At 54.0% G+C, this 26,139-nt stretch overlaps 1 protein-coding gene across 5 annotated transcripts in view; it reads left to right on the plus strand.

Moving 5' to 3' along the window:
- The first annotated feature begins 2,480 nt into the window (after positions 1–2,480).
- Positions 2,481–26,139, plus strand: part of CELF5 (CUGBP Elav-like family member 5) — a 46,901-nt gene continuing 23,242 nt past the window's right edge. For all 5 annotated transcript variants that reach the window (XM_079918891.1, XM_079918889.1, XM_079918890.1 and 2 more), the window contains exons 1-2: positions 2,481–2,832; positions 21,365–21,447. In XM_079918891.1, coding sequence (XP_079775017.1) covers positions 2,574–2,832; positions 21,365–21,447 — 342 coding nt within the window. In that variant the 5' untranslated portion in view covers positions 2,481–2,573. The remainder of the gene's footprint in view (positions 2,833–21,364; positions 21,448–26,139) is intronic.

Raw genomic sequence — 26,139 nt, forward strand, 5'->3', positions numbered from 1 at the left:
TAATGGTAGCTGAACGATTTTCGATCAGGTGGACAGAGAAAGTGATGGGAGATTGAAAGAGTGGGCCATGCACCATTTGGGGGAAGGGAATTTCAGGCACAGCCCGTGAAAAGGCCCTGGGGCAGGACCATGCCTGGTGTGTTGGAGGAACAGCCAGGAGGCCCGTGTGTCTGGAGCAGAGGGAGCGAGGGGGAGAGAGGGAGGAGGGGAGGGCAGGGAAGGGACAGGGCAGGCTGTGCATGGCCTTGTGGGCTGCAGGAAGGACTGGGGTTTTAATTTTGGGACATCTTTGGAGAGTTTTTTTTTTTTTTAAGTATAGTTGATTTACAGTGTTGTGTTAGTTTCAGGTGTACAGCGAAGTGGTTTGGTTTCATATATATATATGTATTCTTTTTCAGATTCTTTTTAAAAATATTTCTTAAAATTTATTAATTATATTATTTATTTATTTATGGCTGCATTGGGTATTTGTTGCTGCGAGCAGGTTTTTCTCTAGTTGCGGCGAGCAGGGGCTAATCTTCCTTGTGGTTCGCGTGCTTCTCATTGCGGAGCACGGGCTCTAGGCACGTGGGCTTCAGTAGTTGTGGCACGCGGACTTCAGTAGTTGTGGCTTGTGGCTCTGTTGCTCCGCGGCATGTGGGATCTTCCCGTACCAGGGCTCGAACCCGTGTCCCCTGCATTGGCAGGCGGCTTCTTTACCACTGTGCCACGAGGGAAGTCCCTTTTTTCAGATGCTTTTCCATTACAGATTATTACAAGGTATTGAATATAGTTTCCTATGCTCTACAGTGGGTCCTTGTTGTTTATCTCTTTTATATGTGGTAGTGTGTATCTGTTAATCCCAAAGTCCTAATTTATACCACCCTCTTCCCCTTTGGTGACCATAAGTATGTTTCCTATGTCTGTGAGTCTATTTCTGTTTTGTAAATAAGTTCGTTTGTATTATTTATTTTACATTCCACATCTAAGTGATATCATATGATATTTATTTTTCTCTGTCTGACTCACTTCACTTAGTATGATAATCTCTAGGTCCATCCATGTTGCTGCAAATGGCATTATTTCATTCTGTTTTTTATGGCTGAATAGTATTCTGGTGTGTGTGTGTGTGTGTATATATATATATATATATATATACACACACACACACACACACCAGAATATATATATATATATACACAACATATCTTTATCCATTCATCTGTTGATGGACATTTAAGTTGCTTCCATGTCCTGGCTATTGTAACTGGTGCTTCTGTGAACATTGGGATGTATGTATCTTTTCGAATTAGAGTTTTCTCCAGATATATGCCCAGTAGTGGGATTGCTGGATCATAGGGTAGCTCTATTTTTAGTTTTTTGCGGAGCCTGCATACTGTTCTCCATAGTGGCTGCACCAATTTACATTCCCACCAACAGTGTAGGAGGGTTCCCTTCTCTTCACACCCTCTCCAGCATTTATTGTTTGTAGGTGCTTTTTTTTTTTTTTTTTTTTTTTTTTTTTTTTTTTTTGCGGTACGCAGGCCTCTCACTGCCGCGGCCTCTCCTGTTGCGGAGCACAGGCTCCGGATGCACAGGCTCAGCGGCCATGGCTCACGGGCCCAGCCGCTCCGCGGCACGTGGGATCTTCCCGGACGGGGGCACGAACCCGTGTCCCCTGCATCGGCAGGCGGACTCTCAACCACTGCGCCACCAGGGAAGCCCTGTTTGTAGGCTTTTTGATGATGGCCATTCCGACCTGTGTGAGGTGATACCTCCTTGTGGTTTTGATGGAGAGTTTTAAGCAGGGTTGACATGATGCCCATAGAGCACTTGGCCCAAATGCATCCATATCCTTCGAAATATTTTGGACAGTATGTGCACATGGCAAGTATGACAGAAAGTGTTGCTGTTGATATAACACAATGATTGCTACTTCTATTTCATAAGTTACAAACTTAAAGCTGTGCTGAGCGCAGTGCCTAGCACGTAGTATTATCAAAGTGTTCTTTCTTGTTGCTCTTATTATTCATGATTGTATACTTAAACATTCCAAGGACAGCCCTGTAAATACCAAGTAAGCACCGTATAGAACTGTGCGCTACTTTTAGTGTTTTTCCTGCTGTTATCAGTGGGAGGAGCCCGTGACACCTGGGGGCCTGGTCTGTCCTGCCTAAAGCTTCGCCGTCACCTACCCAGAAAGCAGGGGCTACGGGCCCGGTGGACTCAGTTTACCGGGCCAGACTGGGCGCCGGGATGCGGGATGTGGGATTCAGGATGTGCCAAGTGCGATGTGGGATGCGTGATTCGGGGTGCGCGATGAGCGCGGAGGCGGGATGCGGGATGCTGGATGGGCGATGCGCGCGGGGGGCGCCGCCTCGGCGAGGCGCGCTCCGGCCGCCAGGGGCCGCTGCGGAGCCGCCCTTTTGTGGTCCTGATGCTGGAGCGAGCGGGCGCGCGGAGGAGGGAGGAGGGCGCGGGGACGGGGCGGGAGAGAGGCGGGAGGCGGCGTCCGTCGCTCCAGCTGCGAGTCCGCCCGCCGCCCGCCGCCGCCGCCGGCTCGGTCCCGCGCCCGCCGCCCGCCTTCGCCCGCCATGGCCCGCCTAACGGAGAGCGAGGCGCGCCGGCAGCAGCAGCAGCTCCTGCAGCCGCGGCCCTCGCCAGTGGGCAGCAGCGGGCCCGAGCCCCCCGGGGGGCAGCCCGACGGCATGAAGGACCTGGACGCCATCAAGCTCTTCGTGGGCCAGATCCCGCGCAACCTGGACGAGAAGGACCTCAAGCCGCTCTTCGAGCAGTTCGGCCGCATCTATGAGCTCACGGTGCTCAAAGACCCCTACACGGGCATGCACAAAGGTGGGCACTCGGCCCCCTCCCTCCCCTCCCCTCTCTTCCCTCGGCCTCCCCACCCCACCTTCCGGCATCTTCTCCCCCCCGCCCCCCCACCAACCCTCCTCTCCTCACCTCCTCCCTCTGCTTGCCTCTGCCACGGCATCATTTCTCCCCCCCCAAACCCTGTTCCACCCACCCCCTCCTCCCCCCTCTGGGGGTGCAGCTGACAGATCCGAGCTGGCCCCCTCCCCTCCTCCGCCCCCTCTCCCTCCCTCCCCACCTTCCGGCATTCTCTCTCCCTCTCCCTCTCTCTCTCTCCCTCTCTCTCTTCTCTTTCCTTTTCTCTCCTCTCCCATCTCCCTCTACCTCCCATCCTCCCCCCCCAGCATCCTTCTCCTTCTCTCTCTCTCTCTCTCTCTCTCTCTCTCCCTCCCTCTCCCTCTCATTCCCTCTAGACCCCCACCCCTTCCTCCCTCCCTCACCCACTCTTTCCTGCCCCTTTGCTCGGGGAGCTGCCTGAACGCTGCCACCCCTCCCTGCCGCCCCCCCTCCCCATTCATTCGGCCTCTCCAGGCCCCGTCGGGGAAGTTTGCACCTCTGGACTCCATTGCTTTGGTCATTTTCACAAAGCCAGGCCGGTGGGGCAGGTCCAGCCGGCCACGGGGGACACGGATGCCCAGGATCCCGGGCTAATCGGTAACTACAAAGAAAGCGGGGTGGGGGGCTGGGGTGCAGGCAGCTAAGCCAGTCAGGGGGAGCACCAGCCTCGGGTGGTTAAAAGGCTACCGTTTGCCCTCCCCCCTGCCCACCCTCTCTGTCTGGAGCAGCATCCCCCCTCCATTTCTCTACGGCCCCCCCCACCCTGAATGCCGCCTCCACCTTTGGCTCAAGTTAAAACTGGCCAAGCCTGTTAGCAGTGTGTTGAAGGCTGAGGCCAAAGACGATGAGCCTGGACCGTCCATCTGGCAGAGCCCAGATCCTGGGGTGGATGAGGAGGCGTGGGCGACCTGTGAGCCCAGCGGGGGAGGCAGGTGGGGTGAGGAGGCCTGCCCGCCTCCCTGCCACCTGATTCTCTGATGGCATGCTGGGAGGGGGTGCCAGGGACTGTGGCCCCAGCCCTGGGCTCTGATCACGGCCCAGTATCTGAATGGGGGTGGCCCTGACAGTTCTTCCGGCAGGGGCTGGGGACTGTGGGTGGGGATGGTACAGGCTTTGTGCTGACACCCCAGGTGAGACCCTGGAGGGGTCTTGGGGATGGATCAGGTCCCATGACCTATTTCAGGCCCCATTCATGCCTGTCCTCCCTTCAGTGTGGCGGGCATGGTAAGCATGAATACGTGTTTGTTGAATGAATGGATGAATGAACGAGTGAATGAATCAATGAATGATGGGTCGGGGCAGGCCACAGGGAGGGTCTGGTGGGTTGGAGCCCAGGCCTGCCACTTCAGCTAGACCCTCCAGCCGGTACCCTGGGGGAGGAAAGCAACTCTTCCCATCCCCCACCTCTTTTCAAATCCAACCATCACCAAAAAAAAAAAAGGGCCTGGAAAATCTAACTTCTCCCTGTGGCCTAGGAGGGCAGAGGGCTTGCACTCATCCAGGCTAAGGGGTCCACAGCTGTACGGAGGGCTCTTTCCACAGCCCTCACCCCCTGGTGTGTCCGAAGGGCCCTTTTCTAGAAAGATTCTGGTGGGGTGGGGGAGTGTCCACGTGGTCCCCCCCAAATGTTGAATTGAAAGGCTGTCAGTGAGCTCTGGGTCAGGGAGACAGATGGGGTACCGGGAGAAGGAGACACCTGGTGGCCCTCCCCTCGTTTCTCATTTTTAAATCTCCCCTGGAGACCCCTGCCGCCCCCGCAGCGTGGGAAGGTGAGGGAGAAACTGTGGCTGGATTTTCACCTGGTCAGAGCCTCAGTTTACCTGCTGTTAACAGAGCAGGCTGTCATGAATGTGGGTGGGATTATTTTTTTCTGGCTGGAGAATGTTGGAATCGGGGGCATCTCAGGGTGTTTCCCATTTGCGATCTTTCCTTGGAGGGTGAAAATTAGGAAGCTGGGTGTCCATGATACCTGGTCCTCAACCTCCACTTTGCAGGAAACTTGGGTCGGGCTGAGCCCTGGATGCAGGGCCTGGGGGGTATGGGGGTGGGGGTCTTCCCCTTCTATCCCCTCCCCCAATAGCATCAGGACCCGAATGGTTCCCCCTCCTGATCCCACCTATGCTGGGCCTGGCAGGACCTTACCTGTGGGTGGGAGCTGGGGGGAGCTGAAGGCCAGCAGCTGGGATCGAGGCCTGTTTGTGGGGCTCAGCTGTGTGACCTCTGTCTGGCCAGTGGCTGCCCCTCTCTGGGCCTCAGCCAAAGGGAAGTGGAAGGATGACTGGGAGGTTGTGGTGTGGGGATGAGCTCCAGGCCCCTCCTGCCAACATGTCTCTGGTTTCGTTTCTGGGGAGCCTACAGGGTGCAGGGTGCCTGCTGGGGGTGCTGGCTGAGAGCCATGGGGTGGGAGTGTGGACGCCGGGTTGTGGAGAGAAATCCCCTGAGAGCTTTCTGGGCCACCGGAGGCTGGGCACCAGGGGAGCTGAAAGGGCCGGGGTGGGGTGAAGTGAAAACACCCATTGTGGTCCCCGTGACCCCAGCACCCAGTGGGAGAAGGACCATCCAGTATCGCATTATTCTTACGATCACCATCACACCCTTAATTTTCACATTTGGGGGCCTGTTTTGATGCCCAGTGAAGGGATCATCACTCCCATGGGCTTGTGAGCACCTGTGCATTTCATCCAGAAGGGAAACTGAGGCTGGAGGGGCAAATACTTGGTCCCAAGGACCGACCAGAGCTGCCCCCCAGCTGTCACCCACCTGTCTCCCTCCCAGGCCAGAGGAAGCAGAAGTATATCTGTGTGATGAAGGAGCGACAGTGTTCCCCAAGCTGAGGATGAGGACCACCCCACACCGCGGTGGGGGGGGGGGGAGGGGGCGGGGCTGTGACATCTGACAGCCATCGCCAAGGGTGGAGGGTAGGGACACCTCATTTTCTACGGGCCCGTGCTGGGACCAGGAGAAAGGCAGGGAGTCCAGCCGGGCCCTTGGGCTCTGGGGATGGGGCAGGGTTAAGGGGAGAAGGCAAGGCGGGAAGTGAAGATTCCTCAGGAAAAGGGCAGGCCCCTGGGTGCTGGCGTGTTTTGTTTTTAAGAGAGAGAGATGAAGACAGAGGTGGAGAGACACAGCAAGAGCAGAGAAGGAGAGAGATACACCGAGATGGAGAGAGGGAGAGACCCAGGGAGCCGCCCCCAGACCCCCCCCCCTCCACAGGAAGAGGCAGAGAGAGGGCGGGAGTGGGGCAGAGCTGGAGAAGGGGGGCAGGGAGACCACGAGACCTTCCCCCCGCCCAGATCGGTGCCCCATTCAGAGAAAGGAGGCCTCCGCCGGCGCTCCCAGCCCAGCCCGGGGCTCAGGCCAGGCACTGGGGGGGGCTCCCACTGGCCAGAGGTCTCCCAGTGGCCAGTGTCCAGCCATCACCCCCTCCAGTCACCTGCTGGGGGACAGGCCCCCTCTGGGACCCTCCCTCCGAAGGCGCTGGGTGCACGTGGGGTCCCCCGAGGTGCCTGGTGTGGCTCGGGCCGTCCCTCTCCCGATCGGGCTGAATATTAATACCCAACCTGCCCGGGGCAGGCGCCTGCCAGAGGGCTCGTCCGCTGCCGGGCGGCCCCCATTTATGGTAATCACATATATATTTGCATGTTAATGACAATATTTGTCTTAAAGCGGAGGTTGTGAGGGGGGCCGGTGCAGGTGGAGGGGGCGGGTCGGGGCCTACGGTTTCCATGGGAGCACCAGCTGCTCGGCTGGCGGCTGGGGGGAGGCTGGAGCACGCCGCGATTGAGGCGTGAGATTCCGAGTGTGACGTGCCAGCCCCAGGGAGACGGCGGGCTGGGCGGCCGGCAGGCGCTGCCTGGCGGGGGGGATGGAGGGAAGGGACAGCGGCGGGGGGGCTGGGGAGAGCCACCAGGGCTGGCTGTGCGGCTTCGAGCCAGGCACACCCCCCTCAGTGCCTCAGTTTCCCATGATGGTGGGTTTAACAGGCTTTTCCGAGGGTGACTGTGACATCGTTTCTGCCTTCCTTCAGGCTGAGGGCATTGATTGAGCGCCTACTGTGTGCCGGCGTTGGTGCGGGGCTGAGATTCCGAGCAAATAGGAATCCCTATGTGGCACAATGGAGTCAACAAGCCGTAAATCCATCTACCCCTATGGCCAACATTTATTGAGCACCTGCTGTGTCCCAGGCCCCGTCCTAGACCCGGGATACAGTGTTGGGCAAACAGATAAAAATCCTCTCCCAGACTCCTCCCACCCCCAGATCCCACATGGTGGGGGACACAGTGAGGAACCAGGAGGTTACAAGGCACTGATGTCAGGGCTGCGATGGTGGAAACACATCAGCGGGGACAACCCAGAGGAGGCCGCAGCCTCCTCAGTGCTGTTATCTATAGAGTTGGGAGGCCAGCGGGACCTCCCATCTCGGAGAGGGTTGGGGGATGTGAGGACCGGAATGGTGGTTAAAGCTCTTGACACAGGGCTGGGCACAGAGCCATGCTTATTATACGAGTAAGCTGAGACCTGAAGGGTGGGAAAGATCTGTTGACGGGGAAGGGTGTTCCTGGTAGAGTATGTGCAAAGGCCCAGAGCAATGCTGATGCTGACTCTGGGAAAGTTCAAGCAGGGGAAAGACAGAGTTTTTGCCCTGGTGGGAAAACAGCAAAGAGTCCTGGGAGCCCCAGGGTCCCCTTCTGATGTGGGGCATATCTGGCAGGGCTTCTCTGAGAAATCCTGGCATGGGGGGTGGACCCACGAGCTATCTCTGAAATAGGCCGGTGACTCTCTTTCACCCCTGATGTTGGCAGATGAGACCCTCTCCATTAGGAGCACTCAGTAGGACCACACTCACTAATTTAGCCAACACTTCCTGAAACCTTTTGGGGCCTTGCCTTGTACTAGGCAAGAGAGATCTGAGACCCCTCTGATTGGTAGACAGAGCTAGACATTGGCACCTATAGCTGGAATGGTCAGGGTTGTATGAAAGGGAGGGGATGCAGGGTTGAGGGAACTGGATAGGAAGTTGAAGGCTCTGCCTGGGGACTCTGGCTGCATGGCAGAGGGGCATTAGAAGTGGGGTTTTGAAGGATGAATAGGAGCTTGCCAGGTGGAGAAAGCGTTTCATGTATTTATTCACAGAGCACTTTTTTTGTTCTGGGCCCTTTTATGGGTGTGAAAAAAAGCAGTGAGTCAGCTAGGTGGATGTCTCTGTCCTCCTGGATGTGGACAGAGGGAACTGGGTTTGCAAAGGCCTGGAGGAGTGAAGGAGCACAGATGGAGTAGAGGAGGAATTAGGTGAGGCATGGGAGGTGAGGCCAGAGAGTTGGCATGGGCTGGACCCTGAAGAGCCTCTTATGCTGGACTGAGCTTGGACTCCTTCCTGACGACACTGGGGAGCTATGGAAGAATATGGAGCAGGGGAGGATCTCAGACCTGCATGAAAAGGGAGCTTCATGTCCTGTTAACTGTCATGACCACCATTGGCCTCTTTCCAGCCTCCCAGCCTTGTTCAGTATATGCACATTTCCTACACACCAGGATGGGTACAACAGAAGCTTCCCCTTGGGGCGAGGCTCACACTGCGGGACAAGAGGGTCACAAAGAAGCAGACATGTGCTCAGGTCGCAGTGGTTCTTAGAAAACCAGGTTCCCCTCCCCCACATGGATAGGTGAGGAATTGGGACTCAGAGACAGGCAACACCCAGACTCAAGTCACACAGCAGTATAGCTAGGTGTCACACCTCCCAACCTGAGACTTGACCCACTTTGGAAGAGAAATAAAGGAGTCAGAGAAAGAGATGTGATTGTGGAGACATAGACTCAGGATGAAAGCCATCCAGGGATGCTGGCTGTCCTTGTCCAGGGCCAGAGGGAGGGGCTGCTAGGTTTGGAAGACACTGACCTAGCAATAGCTCTGTTGGTCTGGGGTCACGGTCATCATCACTGACATGTAAGCTCTGTGACGGCAGGGACTGTGTCTTGTTCACCATTTTGAAGTGGATCATGTGGATGAACAAGGGCCTAAGGGAATGAGAGGATGGGAAGGTAAGGGAGTGGTTGGATTGGGGGGGAGGGCTGGTCAACAGGTGGATAGATGGATACGTGAGTAGATAGTTCTAGGTATGAATGGACGGATGGGTGACAGTGACTTGGCTGTATGAGTGCATTGCTGGATGAAAGAGTGGGTAGACAGATGAAAGGCTGAATGGATTGATGGATGGATGGGTGGGTGGGTGGGTGGGTAAATAGATGGATGAATAGATGGATGGATGGATGGATGAATGGACGGAGGAATACATGGGTAGAGGGGTGGATGGATGGGTGAGTGGATGGATAGAGGGACGGATGGCTGGCTGGCTGGGTTGGTGGACACCCCTCCAACATTTACCACCTTCCTCCCCACCTGAATGGAAATAACCATCAGCTTTGCAGCCGGACAGGCTTGGTTCCTGTTCCTGGCTCTGCTTTTTATTTCTGTGTGATCTTGGACAAACCACCTTATCTTTTTTCTGAGCCTTAGCGTCCTCATTTGTAAAAGAGAAAGAATATCAATAGTCGTCTTACAGAGTAGTTGTAAAAATTAGAATTAGTTTATAGAGTGTGGTTAATGCAATCACTGTCAGTAGTGTCTTGCGTATACTTGGTGTCAGTAAATGGTTGGGTAGCCAGATAGTCAACAACTGTCTGTCAGGTCTCTGGGATGTGCCAGAGCTAGGCTCTGGGGGACACAAAGCAATCTGGGGTGAGGAGGGATTGACAATAAGTGAGCAAACAGATGAATAAGATTTGGGTAGGAGAGAGTCGCTCTGGAGGAAGTAAAATGAGATGTGTGTTGGAGGGTGACAGCTGACGTTGAGTGACTGAAGATGTCAGGAGGTGATATTTGGGATGAGACCTGCATTACAGATGAGAAAGCTGTTGTTCTAAACCCAAAGGAAAGGCATTCCAGGAAGAGGACATGGCATGTGCAAAGACCCTGAGGTCAGAATTAGTTTGCTGTGTTGGGAGAATAGTGGCCTGTGTGTCTCAGGGCCCAAAAATCTGGAGGTAGTGAGCACAGCATGTGCAAAGGCCCTGGGGCAGGATGGGGTCCGGTGTATTGGACGAACATCGGAGATTTCTGCCACCACGGTTGAGCCCAGCTCCTCTGAGGGGCTCCTGAGAAATGGCGGGTTGCCTGCAGATGTCATGTAGGGTAGATTGTGACCTCCCCTAACTGTCCTCCTACTTCTCTCAGCAGCCTTTAAGGGTGGAGTCTTCATTTCTGAGAGGTGGGGAGGGGGCACTCATTATGTCCTTGTCCCTGACCCTCTACTAGGAGGAGGGACCCAAGGAGGCATTCCCACCACAACTAGGGGTCTCCTGAGCAACCTTATGGGGAAAGGCAGGCTCAGAGAGGGGAGGGCACCACCCCAAGGACACACAGCACGTTCATCATAGCAATGTCTATATTGGAAGGGTTTTGGTGTCATCTAGAGCTACCCCAAGTGGGTGGGTAGGGCTGCAAGGTCATTTCTTCACCTACCTACCCACCCCCTCTCTCAACTGTTTTTTTTTTTTTTTGTCCCTATTATGTGCCACCTTTGAGTGAACTAGACCTCCTGTGCCCACGAGGAGCACAATGTGCTGTGAGAAAGTTGTCAGCACAGCTGAGTGGTCCTAAGGGTGGTGATTTGTGGTGATTTAAAAAGTCAAATCGTCATCTCTTGGTGGGGGGAGGTGAGGAGCAAGGGGTCCAGTGAGGTGTGTCTCACCCAGAGCGATCCTGCCCCCTGGGGGACACTGGGCGTTGTCTGGGGACATCTGTGGTTGTCATGAGTTGGGGGGGGGGTCCTGGCTTTGGCTGGTGACCAGGGAGGCTGCTCCACACCCTACAGCACCCAGGATGGCCCCCACAGAGGATGACCCGGCCCCGATGGCAGCAGTGCCGAGGGGGGGACCCCGATCTAGGATCACACCAACATTCTGGTCAGTGTGGTGTCATGTGTGGTCAGTGTGGTGTCATGTAGACAAGCCCTCAGGGTGCTCAGGATAGAACCATGGAGTCACCCTCCCTCTCCCCACCTCACATCCTCGCTCACTCTGCTCCAGACACACGGGCCTCCTCGCTGTTCCTCCAACACGCCAGGCCCGGTCCTGCCCCAGGGCCTTTGCATGGGTTGTGCCCTCTGCCTGGACCACGCTTCCCCCAAATAATCACATGCCTCTTCCTTCATCCTCTGCAAACGTCACCTTCTCAGTGAAGCCATCCTGCAGACATGATTTATAATCTCAGCCACTCTCCACTCCAAACCCTTCTTCCCTGCTTTCCCCCTTTTTTTTCTGTGAAAATGAGAACTTCTGATGTACCATAGATTTTACTTTTTATTTTAGTGGTTTTTCTCTCCTCCCAATAGACTAGAAGCCCTATTAAGATGGGATATTTCTGCCTTTTGTGTTCACTGATAGGTCTCGAGTGCTTAGAAAAGTACCTGAAACACAGCAGGTGGGTGGGTGGATTCACGGATGTATGTATGGATGGTTGGATAACTTGATGTGTGGATGGATGAATGGGTAAATGAATGAATGATGGATGGATGAATAAAGTACTGGATGATAAATAAATGGATAGCAGATGGATGGATGGATGGATGGATATGAGGATGGACAGGTGAATGAGAGGATAAATGAATGGATAATGTATGTATGTATGGATGGATAGATGGATGGATGGATGGACAGGTGGATGAATGGATGGATGGATGGATGGATGGGTGAGTGCACGGATGGGGGAATCACTGGTGCAGCGATGGCGACTAAATCCGTGGGAGGAGTCAACATGGCCGTAGGCAGGAAGTCGGGGGTCCAGATGAGCCCTGAGAAGCCCCAGTGTGTAAGGTGGGGGCAGAGGAGGAGGGAGCAACAGAGGCTAAGGAGCGGCAGCCCAGAGACGGTGTGCCCGATGGAGTGTGAGCCCTGGGTCCTAGTCTTGCCCTCTTGGACAGGAAGCAATGAGTTTATAAGCAGAGGGAGGGGCCCATCAGCCCCACTATTCTCAGCAAAGTGGGGGATGGCTTCAGGATGAGAGGATGGACAAGGAGGTGGAGAGGGTGACCGGGGACAGGGGGTGGTGGAGAGGTGGTGCCACAGCAGAAGGGAATGTCTCCTATAATCTTTAGTGGACGGTATTATTATTTTATGGATGAGAAAGTGGAGGCTCAGAGAAGTAAAGTGGCTGGCCCTAGATCACACAGCAGAAGGGCATCGGGCAGGGTTAATTCCCCGTCTTTAGTCCCCTGATTAGCACTGAATTGAAAGATCTTGAGCCTGGGGTGCCACTGTGCGGTGGGTGGGGATCAGAGGGGTTTGAGACGAGGACTTTGCACAATCGGTCATGGATGGAGTCCTGGCTGGGGAGGGGAGGAGATGTTGGTGATCAGAGAGAAATGAAAAAGGCTGTCTCTCCTGCTTTTGTTTCCCCAGCACAGCTGGCACATGACAGGTGCTCAGGAAATATTGACTGACCTGATGCTGGGCATGGGGGGGGGGGGCGGGGGCAGGGAGAAAAATGAATCAAGTGTAGTCGCCGCCCTCCAGGAGGTGGTCTTGATATTAGCAGGTAAGTTTGGAAACAAAGTCATTCAGTCAGTATTTATTGAGCACCTACTCTGTTCCTGGCACTATGTAAGTTCTGGAGACCCCAAACTGAACAAAACACAAACTCCCTCCATCCTCTTGGAAGTGGCATTTCAGTGGGGGAGACAGAAAAAAAAATTATGTGCCATTTGAGATGGTGACAAAGGCACAGGAAAAAATAGAACAGGGTGGGGGGTGGTTGAGGAATGTTTTTGTTTTTTTTCTGGTTGCATTGGGTCTTCGTTGCTGCACGCGGGCTTTCTCTAGTTCCATCCAGGCAGGGCTACTCATTGCGGTGGCTTCTCTTGTTGCAGAGCATGGGTTCTAGGCGCGTGGGCTCAGTAGTTGTGCCTCGCGGGCTCTAGAGCACAAGCTCGGTAGTTGTGGTGTATGGGCTTAGTAGCTCCGCGGTATGTGGGATCTTTCCACACCAGGGAATCAAACGCATGTCCCCTGCACTGGCAGGCAGATTCTTAACCACTGTGCCACCAGGGAAGTCCCAGGACTGTCGTTTTAAACAGGGTGCTCCATGGAGGTTTCACTGAGGGTGTGACATTTGAGCCAAGACCTGAAGGAAGTGAGGGGGTGAACTGTGCAGAGATCTGGGGGAAATACATCCCAGAACAGCTTGTGCAAAGGCCCTGGGGCAGGACGGGGCCTGGTGTGTTGGAGGAACAGCCGGGAGGCCCGTGTGTCTGGAGCAGAGTGAGTAAGGGGGAGAGGAGGGGGGAGGGCAGGGAGGGGAAGGGGGAGGTCGTTCAGGGCCTTGTGGGCCACGGGGAGGACTTGGGCTTTTACCCCAGGGAGGTGGGAGCTCTGGAGGGTTGTGGAGGGGCGGGGCCTGGCTCAGGTGTCACAGGCGCCCCCTTGTGGCTGCTCTGGGGAGGACAGACTGTGGGCGCCAGGGCGTAGCTGGGGACCAGGGGGTAGGGGACTGAGTTGGTCCAGGTGGATCTGGACCAGGATGGAGACCAGGAACCGTGGCCAAATTCTTACTGAGCACGTGCTGTGTGCTGGGCCCGATGCTGGACACTGGGAACACATAAGTGACTGGGACACTACCTGTCTCCACCCCCCTGACCCAGCATCAGCTGGGGCTGGGGAGGCTTCCCTGAGGAGCAGTGGCTCAGTTGGGACCTTCAGGTTGAGGAGAAATGAGCCAGGCAAAGATGAGGGTGAGGGTGTGTGAACCAAGAAAATGGCAAGTTCAAAGGTAGTCAGCGAGGGACTTCCCTGGCGGTCCAATGGTTAAGACTCCGTGCTCCCAATGCAGGGGGACCAGGTTCGATCCCTGGTCAGGGAACTAGATCCTGCATGCCGCAACTAAAAGATCCCGCATGCCTCAACTAAGACCCGGCACAGCCAAATAAATAAATATTAAAAGAAACAAAAACAAAGGCAGTCATTGAGATGCCAGGCATGGGGTGTGTCCAGGGTCAGGGTGCAGCCAGGGACACGACCAGTGTCCATCAGGGTCAGTCCCCAGACCTACCAAGCTGCCTGGGAAGTGACAAAAATCCCAGACTTATGCATGAACATAAGGACTATGAATAGTAAAAAGGAAAAAAAAATTGTTTTTCTTTTCATTTTTTTTTTCTTTTTTTTTTTTTGCTGTACGCGGGCCTCTCCCGTCGCGGAGCACAGGCTCCGGACGCGCAGGCTCAGCGGCCATGGCTCAGGGGCCCAGCCGCTCCGCGGCACGTGGGATCTTCCCGCACCGGGGCACGAACCCGCGTCCCCTGCATCGGCAGGCGGACTCTCAACCACTGCGCCACCAGGGAAGCCCCTCTTTTCATTTTTAAAACAGTTTTTCTAGTTCATTAGATCAATGTAACAAGCTCCAGCGACTTAAGTCGTTCCCCAAGGCTCTGGAATTTTCTGGAACTCAGAAGCCCTTTACCCACCCCCAGTTTGGGTTTAGCACCAGGGGTTGTTTCTGACTTGCTGTATGACCTCAGGAAAGCTGCTCAGCATCTCTGAGCCTGGGTTAACTCCTCTGTAACATGGGGATAAAAATAGTGTGAGAGGGCTTCCCTGGTGGTGCAGTGGTTGAGAGTCCGCCTGCCGATGCAGGGGACACGGGTTCGTGCCCTGGTCCAGGAGGATCCCACATGCCGCGGAGCGGCTGGACCCGTGAGCCATGGCCTCTGAGCCTGCGCGTCCGGAGCCTGTGCTCTGCAACGGGAGAGGCCACAACAGTGAGAGGCCTGCGTACTGGAAAAAAAAAAAAAAAATATATATATATATATATATATATATATGGTGTGAGAATCCAGGGATGGCAGGGAGAGCAGCTGCATGAGGGCTTGGCTCCATGCACATGGCTGGTACAACTTGGGGGATTTTTAGTCAGTCCTGCGGGGGTCCTTCCCATGAAGACCCCCAAACCCTCAGATCCAGCAGGGCCCAAACCGGGTTCCACCTCTTCCTTCCAAACTGCTGCTGCTCCTGGGTCCTCATCGGTACCAGTTTCCTGGGGTAGCCATTCCAAACGATCACAGATTCTCTCTCAGTCCTGGAGACCAGAAGTCTGAGATCAAGGCTGTGCTCCCTCTGGAGGCTTCAGGGGAGGGTCCCTCCTGCCTCTTCCAGCTTCTGGGGGCTCCAGGCGTCCCTTGGCTTGTGGCTGCATCCGTCCAGTGTCTGCCTCCATATTCCCCTGTCTTCTGTCTGTGTCTCCTCTTCTGTCTCGTATAAGGACACTTGGCATTGGATTTGGGACCCACATGTTGTCCAGGATGATCTCATGTCAAGATCCTTACATCTGCAAAGACCCTTTTTCCAAATAAGGTCCCGTTCCCAGGTTCCTGGAGTGGATGGATCTTTTCTGGGAGGACCAGCATTCAGTGCTCAGAGATGCTTCTCATCTTCTGGGCTTCCCTAGCCCCGTGTCCCCACCTCTGCCCCAGGCTGACAACACACAGGGTTGTGTCTATCTCTGCCTCTACCCAGCCTGGAGCCTGAGCATCACCCATTAGTCAAAGCATTGTCTCCAGAACCCCAGCTGAGCAGAGGCCTGTTGCCATGGAGGGACAATGGCCACCTCTGCCCCCTTCCTCAGAGAGGAGCATCCCCAGGGCTGGGGGAAGAGCCCTGTGTCATGTGTCATGCAGGTATGGGCTTAAGTCCTAGCCCTGTCCTATCTGTGGGTGACCTGGGCCACTGGGAACCTCAGTCTCCTCACCTGTAAGGTGGACACTCTTCTCCCTACCATCGTAGGCTCTGTGGGGTCGGCCTGGGTCTCCATGTTTGGGAGGCCTGTATTAATGGTTCAGTTTATCTGTGCATCAAACAGTTGGTGCCTAGACTAGACTGTAGGTGGCCCACAATGGTCTCTTCATGGATGCTCTTAAGGCCACGTTTGTCTTAAAATACTAAAGGTGTGGAGTGAGTTCAGGGAAGATGGCAGAATTGGGTGCCTCTGCCACTCCACACCCCAGGGACAAAAGCCCCAAAAGTGCAGTGGATGGGAGTGAAGCCCATGACATCAGATACCCCTGGCTCCAAATTCCAGCTCCACCCCTTACCTGCTGTGCAATCATAGGCAAGTCACTTTGTCTCTCTGAACCTCAATTCCTCCATACAGTGCATAACACCTCCCTCATAGGATTCCTGCAGAGAAGAGAGGGGCGTGGAGCCAGGTACCCAGGACAGCGAACGCCCTAAGTGTTCAATGATTTGGCTGTTATTGCTACTACTGTTATAAGAGGGGCAGTATTGTGGTGCAGAAGGGCTGGGACTGGAGTTAGACTTCCAGGGTTCGAATTCCACCTCTGGGACCCGTCGCTGTGTGACAGCTCAATGTCTGATGTTTCCGTGTCCCCGTCTTAAAATGGGGAGAAAACAGATACAATAGTGCATTCTCTTGGGCTAGGCTGAGGGTTTGAAGGGTTCATATGGGTGGTGTCTCTATAAGATGCTTGGCACTCAGTGAACTTCAACCATTACTGTCATTATTACAACTTCAAGTCATGAAATTCCAAAAGCTGTGATCTTGGAGCAGAGAGCAGAGGATCTCGTCAAGAGGAAGGACTCTCAGGTTTCCCAGTAAAGAAGGGGATCTGCTGCTTGCTTGCCTCCAGGGACAGGGCACTGCCTCCCTCCAAAGAGAGCCACAATGAGGTGGATCTAGTTGTTAGACAATTTTCATATATTGAGGAAATCTCTTGTTTCCCAAGGATCCCCCCATTGGTCCCTACTCCACCTGGGGTGTCGAGAGGTCAGCTCTTGTCCAGGCTTTGAAAAATGGGGGTGGGTGTGAAGGGAACCATGGGGTTGTCAAGTACTGAGCATTCTGGGTTATTGGTTCTTGGAGGTGGGGCTGCCCTATTGACCTGCCCCGCCTCTACAGAACCCCAGGGCTTGGCCAGCGCGGGGCTTGGAGTGTGTTTTGCTGAACACCTGGTCCCACCCTCTTGTCATTGACGAGGCTGGTGTATAGGGTGAGGGTAGCCAGGGCTGGAATCTGCTGAGAGGCTCACCCACTGTGGGCACTGGCTGGGCTGAGATTTCCCTGGGAGGGTCCCTCTAGGACTAGGATGCAGCAAACCAGGCCCCCTAAATTGAAATGGGGTCCATGGCCTCTTCAACATTTGATCCAGCAGCACATTCTGTCAGAAAGGTGGTACTATTTTAAGGTTCCTTACACGGAAAGTTAAGGCAGGGGCCTGTGACCCTCCACATAGGCCTGGGGGGCCTATTTCCCTCATAGGCTCTGGGGGAAATTTTTAGAAAAGATGCAAACTCAAGGCAGTGTATCCTAGTGGTTAGCACACAGTTCGAGGCGCCTGACTGCCTGGGATGTTCCACTGTGTGACCTTGGGCAAGTCACTTCCGCTCTCTGTACCTCAAGCCCTCATCTGTAAAACGAGGACAATGCTAACAGCTCCTTTGTGGGGTTATTGTGACGATTAAATGAGTCAGTATTGAGTATAAGCTTATTAGCAATAAAAACTAAGGAGCTTAAGGCTTCCCTGGTGGCGCAGTGGTTGAGAGTCCGCCTGCCGATGCAGGGCACACGGGTTTGTGCCCCGGTCCGGGAAGATCCCACATGCCGCGGAGCGGCTGGGCCCGTGAGCCATGGCCGCTGAGCCTGCGCGTCCGGAGCCTGTGCTCCACAACGGGAGAGGCCACAACGGTAAGAGGCCCGCATACCGCAAAAAACAAAAACAAAACTAAGGAGCTTTATTAACATCATCACTAAAAGTCTGTGTTTTTTGGGAACTGTATTTATTTGTTAAGGCTGCTGAAATAATGTGCTGCAAACCAGGTGGCTTAAAAAAACAGAAGTGTAATCTCTCCTAGTCCAACAGGCCAGAAGTCTGAGATCAAGGTGTCAGCAGGGCTGGCTTCTTTTTTTTTTTGGCCGCACTGTGTGGCATGTGGGATCTTAGTTCCCCGACCAGGGATCAAACCCGTGCCCCCTGCATTGAGAGCACGGAATCTTAACCACTGGACCGCCAGGGAAGCCCCAGGGGCTGGCTCCTTCTGAGACCATTAGGGAGAATCTGATGCAGGTCTTCCAGCTTCTGGTGGTGCTGGCAGTCCTTACCGTTCTTTGGCTTGTCATACATCCCCCAGATTTCTGCCTTCATGTTCACATGGCGTTCTCCCTGTGTGCATGTCTCTGTGTTCAAGTCTTCCCCTTTTATAAGGGTATCAGTCTCATATTGGATTAGGGTCCACCCTACTCTACTATGACCTCACCTCAACTAATTGCATCTGCAACGACCCTATTTCCAAATAAGTTCACATTCTGAGGTCCTGTTGGTTAGGAGAACAACATATGAGCTTGCGGGAGGAGGGAAACAGTTCAACCCTAATAGAACCTGAAATTCGAGGCTCTATTATCCAGAAACTGGTGAACATTGACACGTTTTCACCAATTAGAAAAGAGAAGCTAAGAGGCCGAGAAAAGATAGGGCCAAGAAAACAGGGAAACATTTCAGTACCAGGGACAGCGGCTCGCGTGTTCGTTTTGGTTTTTTCTCTCGCTGCAAACCTTCCAGACCCAGAGGCCGATGGAAGGTTATTCAGGGGTCTCACCTACCCTTCTAGGGCCAGCACACTCCATCTTCTGCATATAGGGCTCCACAGGCAAGAAAGGACCCAAGGAGAAAGGGCTTTGCCCCTATTTTACATCTCCCTGCAGCCCAATTTCTTGCCAATCATGCCTAATTTCTCTCAGTCTTTATGGCCGATTTTCGTAGTGCTTCTCGTTTCCCTGAAGACCTTGGGAGATTCTATTCAGAAAATAGAAACACCAAAAAAAAAAAAAAAAAAAAGGAAAGATGAGGCATGTATTGGAAGAAGACATGGGCATCAAATATAATCAAAAAAGAATAAGCACACAAAATTTATAAAGAGGGGATGTTTGTAATATATCCCAATTACAAGTTTTTATTCTGGTAAAATTACATAACAAAATTTACCAACTTAACCATTTTTAAGTGCACAGCTCAGTGGCATTAAGCACATTCACATTGTTGTGCAACCATCCCCACCATCATCTCCAGAACTTTCTCATCTTCCCAAACTGAAACTCTGTCCTCATTAAACACTGATTCCCCATCCCCCTCCCCCAGCCCCTGGCCCCCACCATCTACTTCCTGTCGCTATGCATCTGACTCCTCTGGGTCCTCCTATGAGTGGAATCATACTGTATTTGTCCTTCTATGTCTGGCTTATTTCACTGAGCATCAGGTCTTCAGGGTTCATCCATGTTGCAGCAGGTGTCAGAATTTCTTTCCTTTGTAGTCCTTTTATAGATGGACCACATTTTGCTTATCCGTTTATCTGTTGATGGATATCTGGGTTGTTTCCACCTTTTGGCTGTTGTGAATAATGCTGCTATGAACAGGGGTGTGCAAATATCTCTTCGAGTCCCTGCTTTCAATTCTTTTGAGATATATACCCAGAAGTGGAATTGCTGGATCATATGGTAATTCTATGTTTAACTTTTTTTAGGAGCTGCCAAAGTGTTCTCCACAGCGGCCGCACAATTTTACATTCCCAACACATTTAAATGTTTTTTAAATGCTAGAAGCTGTCCTCAGCTCTGCCTGGTGCCCCTTCCCCAGGGCTGCAGGGCACCTCTCAGGCCTGGGGCGGGGACCCCTCCCCATCACCAGGCCCAGCTGGTGGGAGCAGCCGCGTAGTGAGCGCAGCCCAGCAGGATGCGGCTTTAATTAGCTCCAGCCTGGGGCGGAAGTGGTGCCCACGGAGCTGTTCCTAGGGGCTCTGCACAGGGGGTCCTCTTCGGGGAAGGCAGAGAGACCATGGGGAGGGAGCTGGGCATGGAGGACACAGGACTCGACAGCATCAGAGCAGCCAACCATGGTCTCATTTCACAGACAGTGAAACTGAGGTCCATAGGGGTTAGAGAGGCAACCCAGCGCTGGAGCCCGGATCCCTATGTCCATCCCAGGGAACTTGCCTGCATCCTCTAGCCCGCCTCGGGCAAACATCTTTCAAAATATCTTTGATCTCATTGGCCTTTCTCTGGGCGCCTCCCTCTGCTCGCTCCTCTTCTGTGTCTGTCTCTCAACCTTTCTTGTCTCTGTGGCTCTCACGCTTCTCACCCCCCGCCCCCATTAAGGACTTCCTCCAATCACACCCTCTCTCTAGACTACTTTAGGGCTGGCCCCGCCCCTTGCCTCTCCTGATTGGCCCTGCCCTTTGACGCCACACCCCACCCTTGTAGCTCCGCTCCCCGCCCCTTGGTGGGTCAATCCCACCGCACCCTCGGACCATCCTCTCTGATGGGGGAAACTGAGGCCCACACAGGGGCAGCGTCCCATCCGAGGCCACAAAGCTGGTTAGTGACAGAGTCACTGTGCTCCTCATTCCAGGGTTGAGGCCTCTTCTGACTCCTTGGGGCTGCTGGTGCCCTCCCCACCGTCCTCCCTGGGGCAGCAGCTCTGCCCCCTCTCCCCTCCCCCACCTCGCCCCGCATTTTAGCATCAGCCACGGATTTAATTAACAGCTGATTCTCCTCTCTGCCTTTCCGTGTCTCACCCTTTGGGAAATGTACGTGTGGGAGGGGAGAGCTGAGCTACTCCTACTGCCCCACACCCAAAGGGGGCTCCAGCCTCCTTTTCTCTTTTTGTTTTTTAAATTGTAGTAAAATACACATAACATTAAATTTACCACCTTAATCATTTTTCCTTCTTTTCTTTCCTTAAATTTTTTTTATTGTGGTTAAATACACATAACACAAAGTCGACCATTTTAACCATTTTTAAGTGTGCAATTCAGTGGCATCAAGTACATTCCCACTGTTGTGTAACCATCCCCACCATCACCTCCAGAACTTTCTCATCTCCCCAAACTGAAATTCTGTCCCCATGAAACACTAACTCCCCACCCCCTCCCCCAGCCCCCGGCCCCTAACCATCTACTTCCTGTCTCTATGGATGCGACTCCTCTGGGGACCTCGTGTGAGTGGGATCACACAGTATCCTTCTGTGTCTGGTTCTCTCACTGAGCATAACATCCTCCAGGTTCATGTATGTTGTAGCATGTGTCAGAATTTCCTTCCTTTTAATTTATTTATTTGGCTGTGCCGTGCGGCATGTGGGATCCTAATTCCCCAACCAGGGATCGAACCTCTGCCCCTGCAGTGGGAGCACGGAGTTTTAACCACTGGACCGCCAGAGAAGTCCCGTTTCCTTCCTTTATAAAGCTGAGTAATATTCCATTGTACAGGTGGACCACGTTTAGTTTATCCATTCATCAGTCAGTGGACGCTTGGGTTGTTTCTGCCTCTTGGGTATTGTGAATAATACTGCTGTGAACATGGGTATACAGCATCCTTTTCTCCTAACACCCATTTTTGTCTCCCCTCCAGGCTGTGCCTTTCTCACCTACTGTGCCAGGGACTCCGCCATCAAAGCTCAGACTGCCCTGCACGAACAGAAGACCTTGCCCGGGGTGAGTCCTGGGTGCTGTCTGGGAAGGGAGGGAACACACGGAGGAGATGCTTTCGGCCTGGGGAAGGCTAAGGCCCTTCCTGGGATCAGCTGTGAAGCCCACGTGCTTCTGGACTCAGAAAGAGGCATAAGGAACAGGGAGACAGAAATCACCAGAATGAGCATTTCTTGTGTGCCTATTGCATCCCATGCTGTACACTTCACGTCAGGGTTGTTGTGTGGCGTGCAGGCTGCGTACTGCACAAGGGCACCTGACTTAGCATGCGAGTGTCATTGGACTGAAACCTGAAGGATGAGGAAATATTGGCAGGGCAGAGGGACAGCCTGTGCAAAGGCCCTGGGGCAGGACCGGGCCTGGTGTGTTGGAGAAACAGCGAGGAGGCCCATGTGTCTGGAACAGAATGAGCGAGGGGGAGAGAGGGAGGAGGGGAGGGCAGGGAGGTGAGAGAGGCAGATGTGCAGGGCCTGTGGGCCTCAGGGAGGAGCCTAGACCCTACCTGTTTCTCACCATAAAAAGGGAAGGGGTTCTCTTTCCCCTTGTTCTTATGGAGCAAATGAAGCTATGGCCCCTTAATGTAATAGTTCCTCCCCAGGGAAAGCTGGCCCAGGCTCTGTCCCTGCTGGTCTCTCTTATCAGCCCTGTCCTCTTTGGGTGGGCAGGAGGTCCCTGCCCCCAGTAAAGGATGGATGGTCCCCCTGAGCCAGCCAAGCCAGGTCTCCAGTGAGAACTGTGGCACCCCCCATGAGTTCGGGGGTGGGGGTGTCGCCCCTTCCCTCTGGAAATCTCAGGGACCCTTTAGCCTCAAGAAGATTCAGCAGACGCTTTGGTGGCATCATGCCATCACTGCTGGGAGCATGGGCACAGCACGGCTGACAGTGGACAATCTGGGGTTCGCCTGCTAGGGACATGAAGCTGTGGCATGGGTTTAACTCAACTCTGAGCAAGCATCACAATGTTTGGGAGGGGGTGGTCTCAACCTTATCTTGCAGAACAAAGAGCCCCTCTTTGGAAGGTGAAGTGGCAGAGGCAAGAGCATACACTTTGGTGGCCACATCAGTGGGCTCCTCATTTAGCTCCCACCTGTTTTTGCTGTGTGACAATGAGCCAGTAACTCAACCTCTCTGGTCTTCAGCATCGGAAGAGTATAATGGGGTGAAACTGTACCGAAGGTCATGGAGGGATTCACAGAGTAGGTGGCATTTGAGAAGAGACTTGAAAGATGAGAAGGCAGGGCATGCCAGGAGAAGGAACAGGACTTGCAAAGGTGACTTAGAGCCTGTGGAATAAACACCATCCGGAACTCACTCTTCTCCCTCCCTTGGACCTTCTGTCAATACCTCCCCAAATCAACTGGAAACTGGAGGGCAGGTCCGTCCATACAGGTTAGCGTCAAGGGGCACAGTGGGGTTCTACGGACTGTATTAGTTATCTCCTGATGCACCACAAATTACTGCTCAACTTAGTGGCTTCAGAAAATCAGCATTCGGGCTTCCCTGGTGGCGCGGTGGTTGAGAGTCCGCCTGCCGATGCAGGGGACGCAGGTTCGTGCCCCGGTCCGGGAAGATCCCACATGCCGCGGAGCGGCTGGGCCCGTGAGCCACGGCCGCTGAGCCTGTGCGTCCGGAGCCTGTGCTCCACAACGGGAGAGGCCACAACAGTGAGAGGCCCGTGTACCGCAAAAAAAAAAAAAAAAAATCAGCATTTGTTATCTCACAGTTGCCAGGGGTCAGGAATTGGGGCATGAGTTTGCTGTGTGGTCCTGGCTTTGGGGTCTCTCCTGAGGTGGCAGTGAAGTTGTCAGCCAGAGCTCGACTGTTGGCTGGAGGCCTCAGCGTCTCTCCCCGTGGGCATCTCCCTGGTGCCTGCTGCTTGAGGGAGGGGCCTCACAACAGGGCTGCTGGCTTCCCCCAGGGCATGTGATCGGAGCGGGCGAGAGCCAGGAGGAAGCCACGGCACCTTTTATGGCTTCCTTTCAGAATGACACACTCTCATTTCTGCCATATTCTATCCTGGCAATTTGCCAGGAGCCAGGGGGCCTTGGGGAGGGACACCTTGGAGGGACAAAGTTTGGTAGTGGATTTGTCCAAGTTCTGGCAGCCAGCAAGCAGCAGAACAGGGATATGACCTTCATGGTCTGACCACAGACCCCATGCTAGCAACAGCTCCAGTGCTGTTTCCCAATCCTTCCATATCCAGTGGACCTTTTTTTTTTTTTTTTTTTTTTTTTTTTTTGTGGCATCAGGTCCTGGCTGGAAGCTCTGACTCTCTGTTCAGAGAAATCAATACCCACATGGAGATTTGCCAACATTCCTAGAAGTTCCCCTCCACCCCCATCAGCTAAGTCCCTCTTCCCCATTCCCCTGCGCCCATTTTCCTGATGGGATCACTGAGATCCAAAGCCAGTGCCTTTGGCTGCCTGAGGCCTCAGGGGCCTGTTCCCTCTGTGTTGGGGGCTAAAGCTGGGCTCTGGCAGACGGTGGAAGGGCCAGGAGTCAAGGAGCCATCCCTCCCTGTATGCCCCTCCCCTCTTTCCAGGCTGGTCCCTGGTCCGAGGCCTCTTCAGGATGTAAAGATGCCAGTTGCCCGGGGTTCCTTCTCTGTGTCAGGCTCAGGGCTCTCTGTCCTCCTCTCTCTGCTCACTCTCCCAGCCCATGGATCGAGTTCTTTCATCCATCTATCCAGCCACCAGCAAACTTTCATTGAGCACCTATGCTGCACTTCTCTCGCCAGCTCTGTGTGCAGAAACCGCCCCCTGGTGACTCTCCCAGGCACCCCAGACCCAGCAGAGCTCAAACTGGCCACAGCATCCCCTTTGAACAAGTTTCTCCTCCTCCCTCCCTCATCCCCCCCCCAGCCCTGCCATCCCCACATCCTGCTCTCCAGAGCCTCTCCTCCATGTGTCACCCCTCCCCCCACTTCTGTGATCCTGTGGGTTCCCATCCCAGCTACACTCCTCCCAACCTGTGTGACCTTGACAGTATCTTTCCTTAAGAGGCTCAGTCATCCTTGTCTCCAAAATGGGCATCACCAGGTCCATCTGACCAGGCTGGAGAGGGGGTTGTTAAAAAATGTGGGTACAGGGCTTCCCTGGTGGCACAGTGGTTGAGAGTCCGCCTGCCGATGCAGGGGACACGGGTTCGTGCCCCGGTCCGGGAAGATCCCACATGCCGCGGAGCGGCTGGGCCCGTGAGCCATGGCCGCTGAGCCTGCGCATCTGGAGCCTGTGCTCCGCAACGGGAGAGGCCACGGCAGTGAGAGACCCGCGTACTGCAAAAAAAAAAAAAAAAAAAAAAAAAATGTGGGTACAAAGTAGATTCCATTTTTGGAGATGTTAAGCTCTTATATTTTGGTCTCCAGCAGCCCCTAGTTCCTAGAAATTCCTCACTCTCCAGATACTAAGGACCCAGAAAGAACACCAACCTCTAGGTGGTGTGGAGAACGTGTGGGAAACTGCCTTCCTACCTGGAGAATCTCTACGCTGCTTTCAAGGCGACCCCTGTTATCTCCTCCCTCTGCTTATCCCTGACCCCTCGGGGCTGGGGGTGTCTGCGTCTGCCTATGTCTCCCCCTAGATTGGGGGTCCCTTGAGGGCAGACCCTGACTTTCAGGATGGGAGTAAATCCGGGGGTGTAGATGTCTCCTAGGGCCACTCTAACAAGGCATCACAAACTGGGTGTATTAAAGCAACAGAAACTTACAGTCTCCCAGTTCCAGGAGCCAGAGTCCAAGATCCAGTTGTCAGCAGGGCTGCCCTCCCTCTGCAGGCTCTCAGGGAGATTCTATCCCAGGCTGTCTCCCAGCTCCTGGTGGTCGCTGGCAATCCTTGGCTTGTAGACGCATCCCTCCAACCCCTGCCTCTGTCATCACGTGGCCTTCTTCTCTGTGTCTTCAGCTCTCCCACCTCCCTCTGCCTTTCTCTCTCTCTCGCTCTGTCTTTTTAAAAAATATTTATTTATTCATTGGTTGCGCCGGGTCTTAGTTGTGGCTCACTGGCTCCTTAGTTGTGGCATGCAAACTCTTAGTTGCGGCATGCATGTGGGATCTAGTTCCCTGACCAGGGATCGGAGCCGGGCCCCCTGCATTGGGAGCGAGGAGTCTTTGTTTTTTAAATTAATTAATTTTATTTTTATTATTTTTGGCTGCGCTCCGTCTTTGTTGCTGCATGCGGGCTTTCTCTAGTTGCGGCGAGCAGGGGCTACACTTCATTGCGGTGCGTGAGCTTCTCATTGTGGTGGCTTCTCTTGTTGTAGAGCATGGGCTCTAGGCACGCGGGCTTCAGTAGTTGTGGCACACGGGCTTAGTTGCTCCTCGGCATGTGGGATCTTCCCGGACCAGGGATGGAACCCGTGTCCCCTGCATTGGCAGGCAGATTCTTAACCACTGCGCCATCACGGAAGTCTGTACCTTTCTCTCTCTCTCTTTGTTTTTAAATAAATTTATTTATTTTTGGCTGTGTTGGGTCTTTGTTGCTGCGTGCGGGCTTTCTCTAGTTGCGGCAAGCAAGGGCTACGCTTTGTTGCGGTGCATGGGCTTCTCAGTCCAGAGGCTTCTCTTGTTGCGGAGCACGGCCTCTAGAGTGCAGGCTCAGTAGTTGTGGCGCACGGGCTTAGTTGTTCTGCGGCATGTGGGATCTTCCCGGACCAGGGCTTGAACCTGTGTCCCCTGCACTGGCAGGCGGATTCTTAACCACTG

Source organism: Stenella coeruleoalba, assembly GCF_951394435.1.
Source record: "Stenella coeruleoalba genome assembly, chromosome: 3".
NCBI classification, from domain to species: Eukaryota; Metazoa; Chordata; class Mammalia; order Artiodactyla; family Delphinidae; genus Stenella; species Stenella coeruleoalba.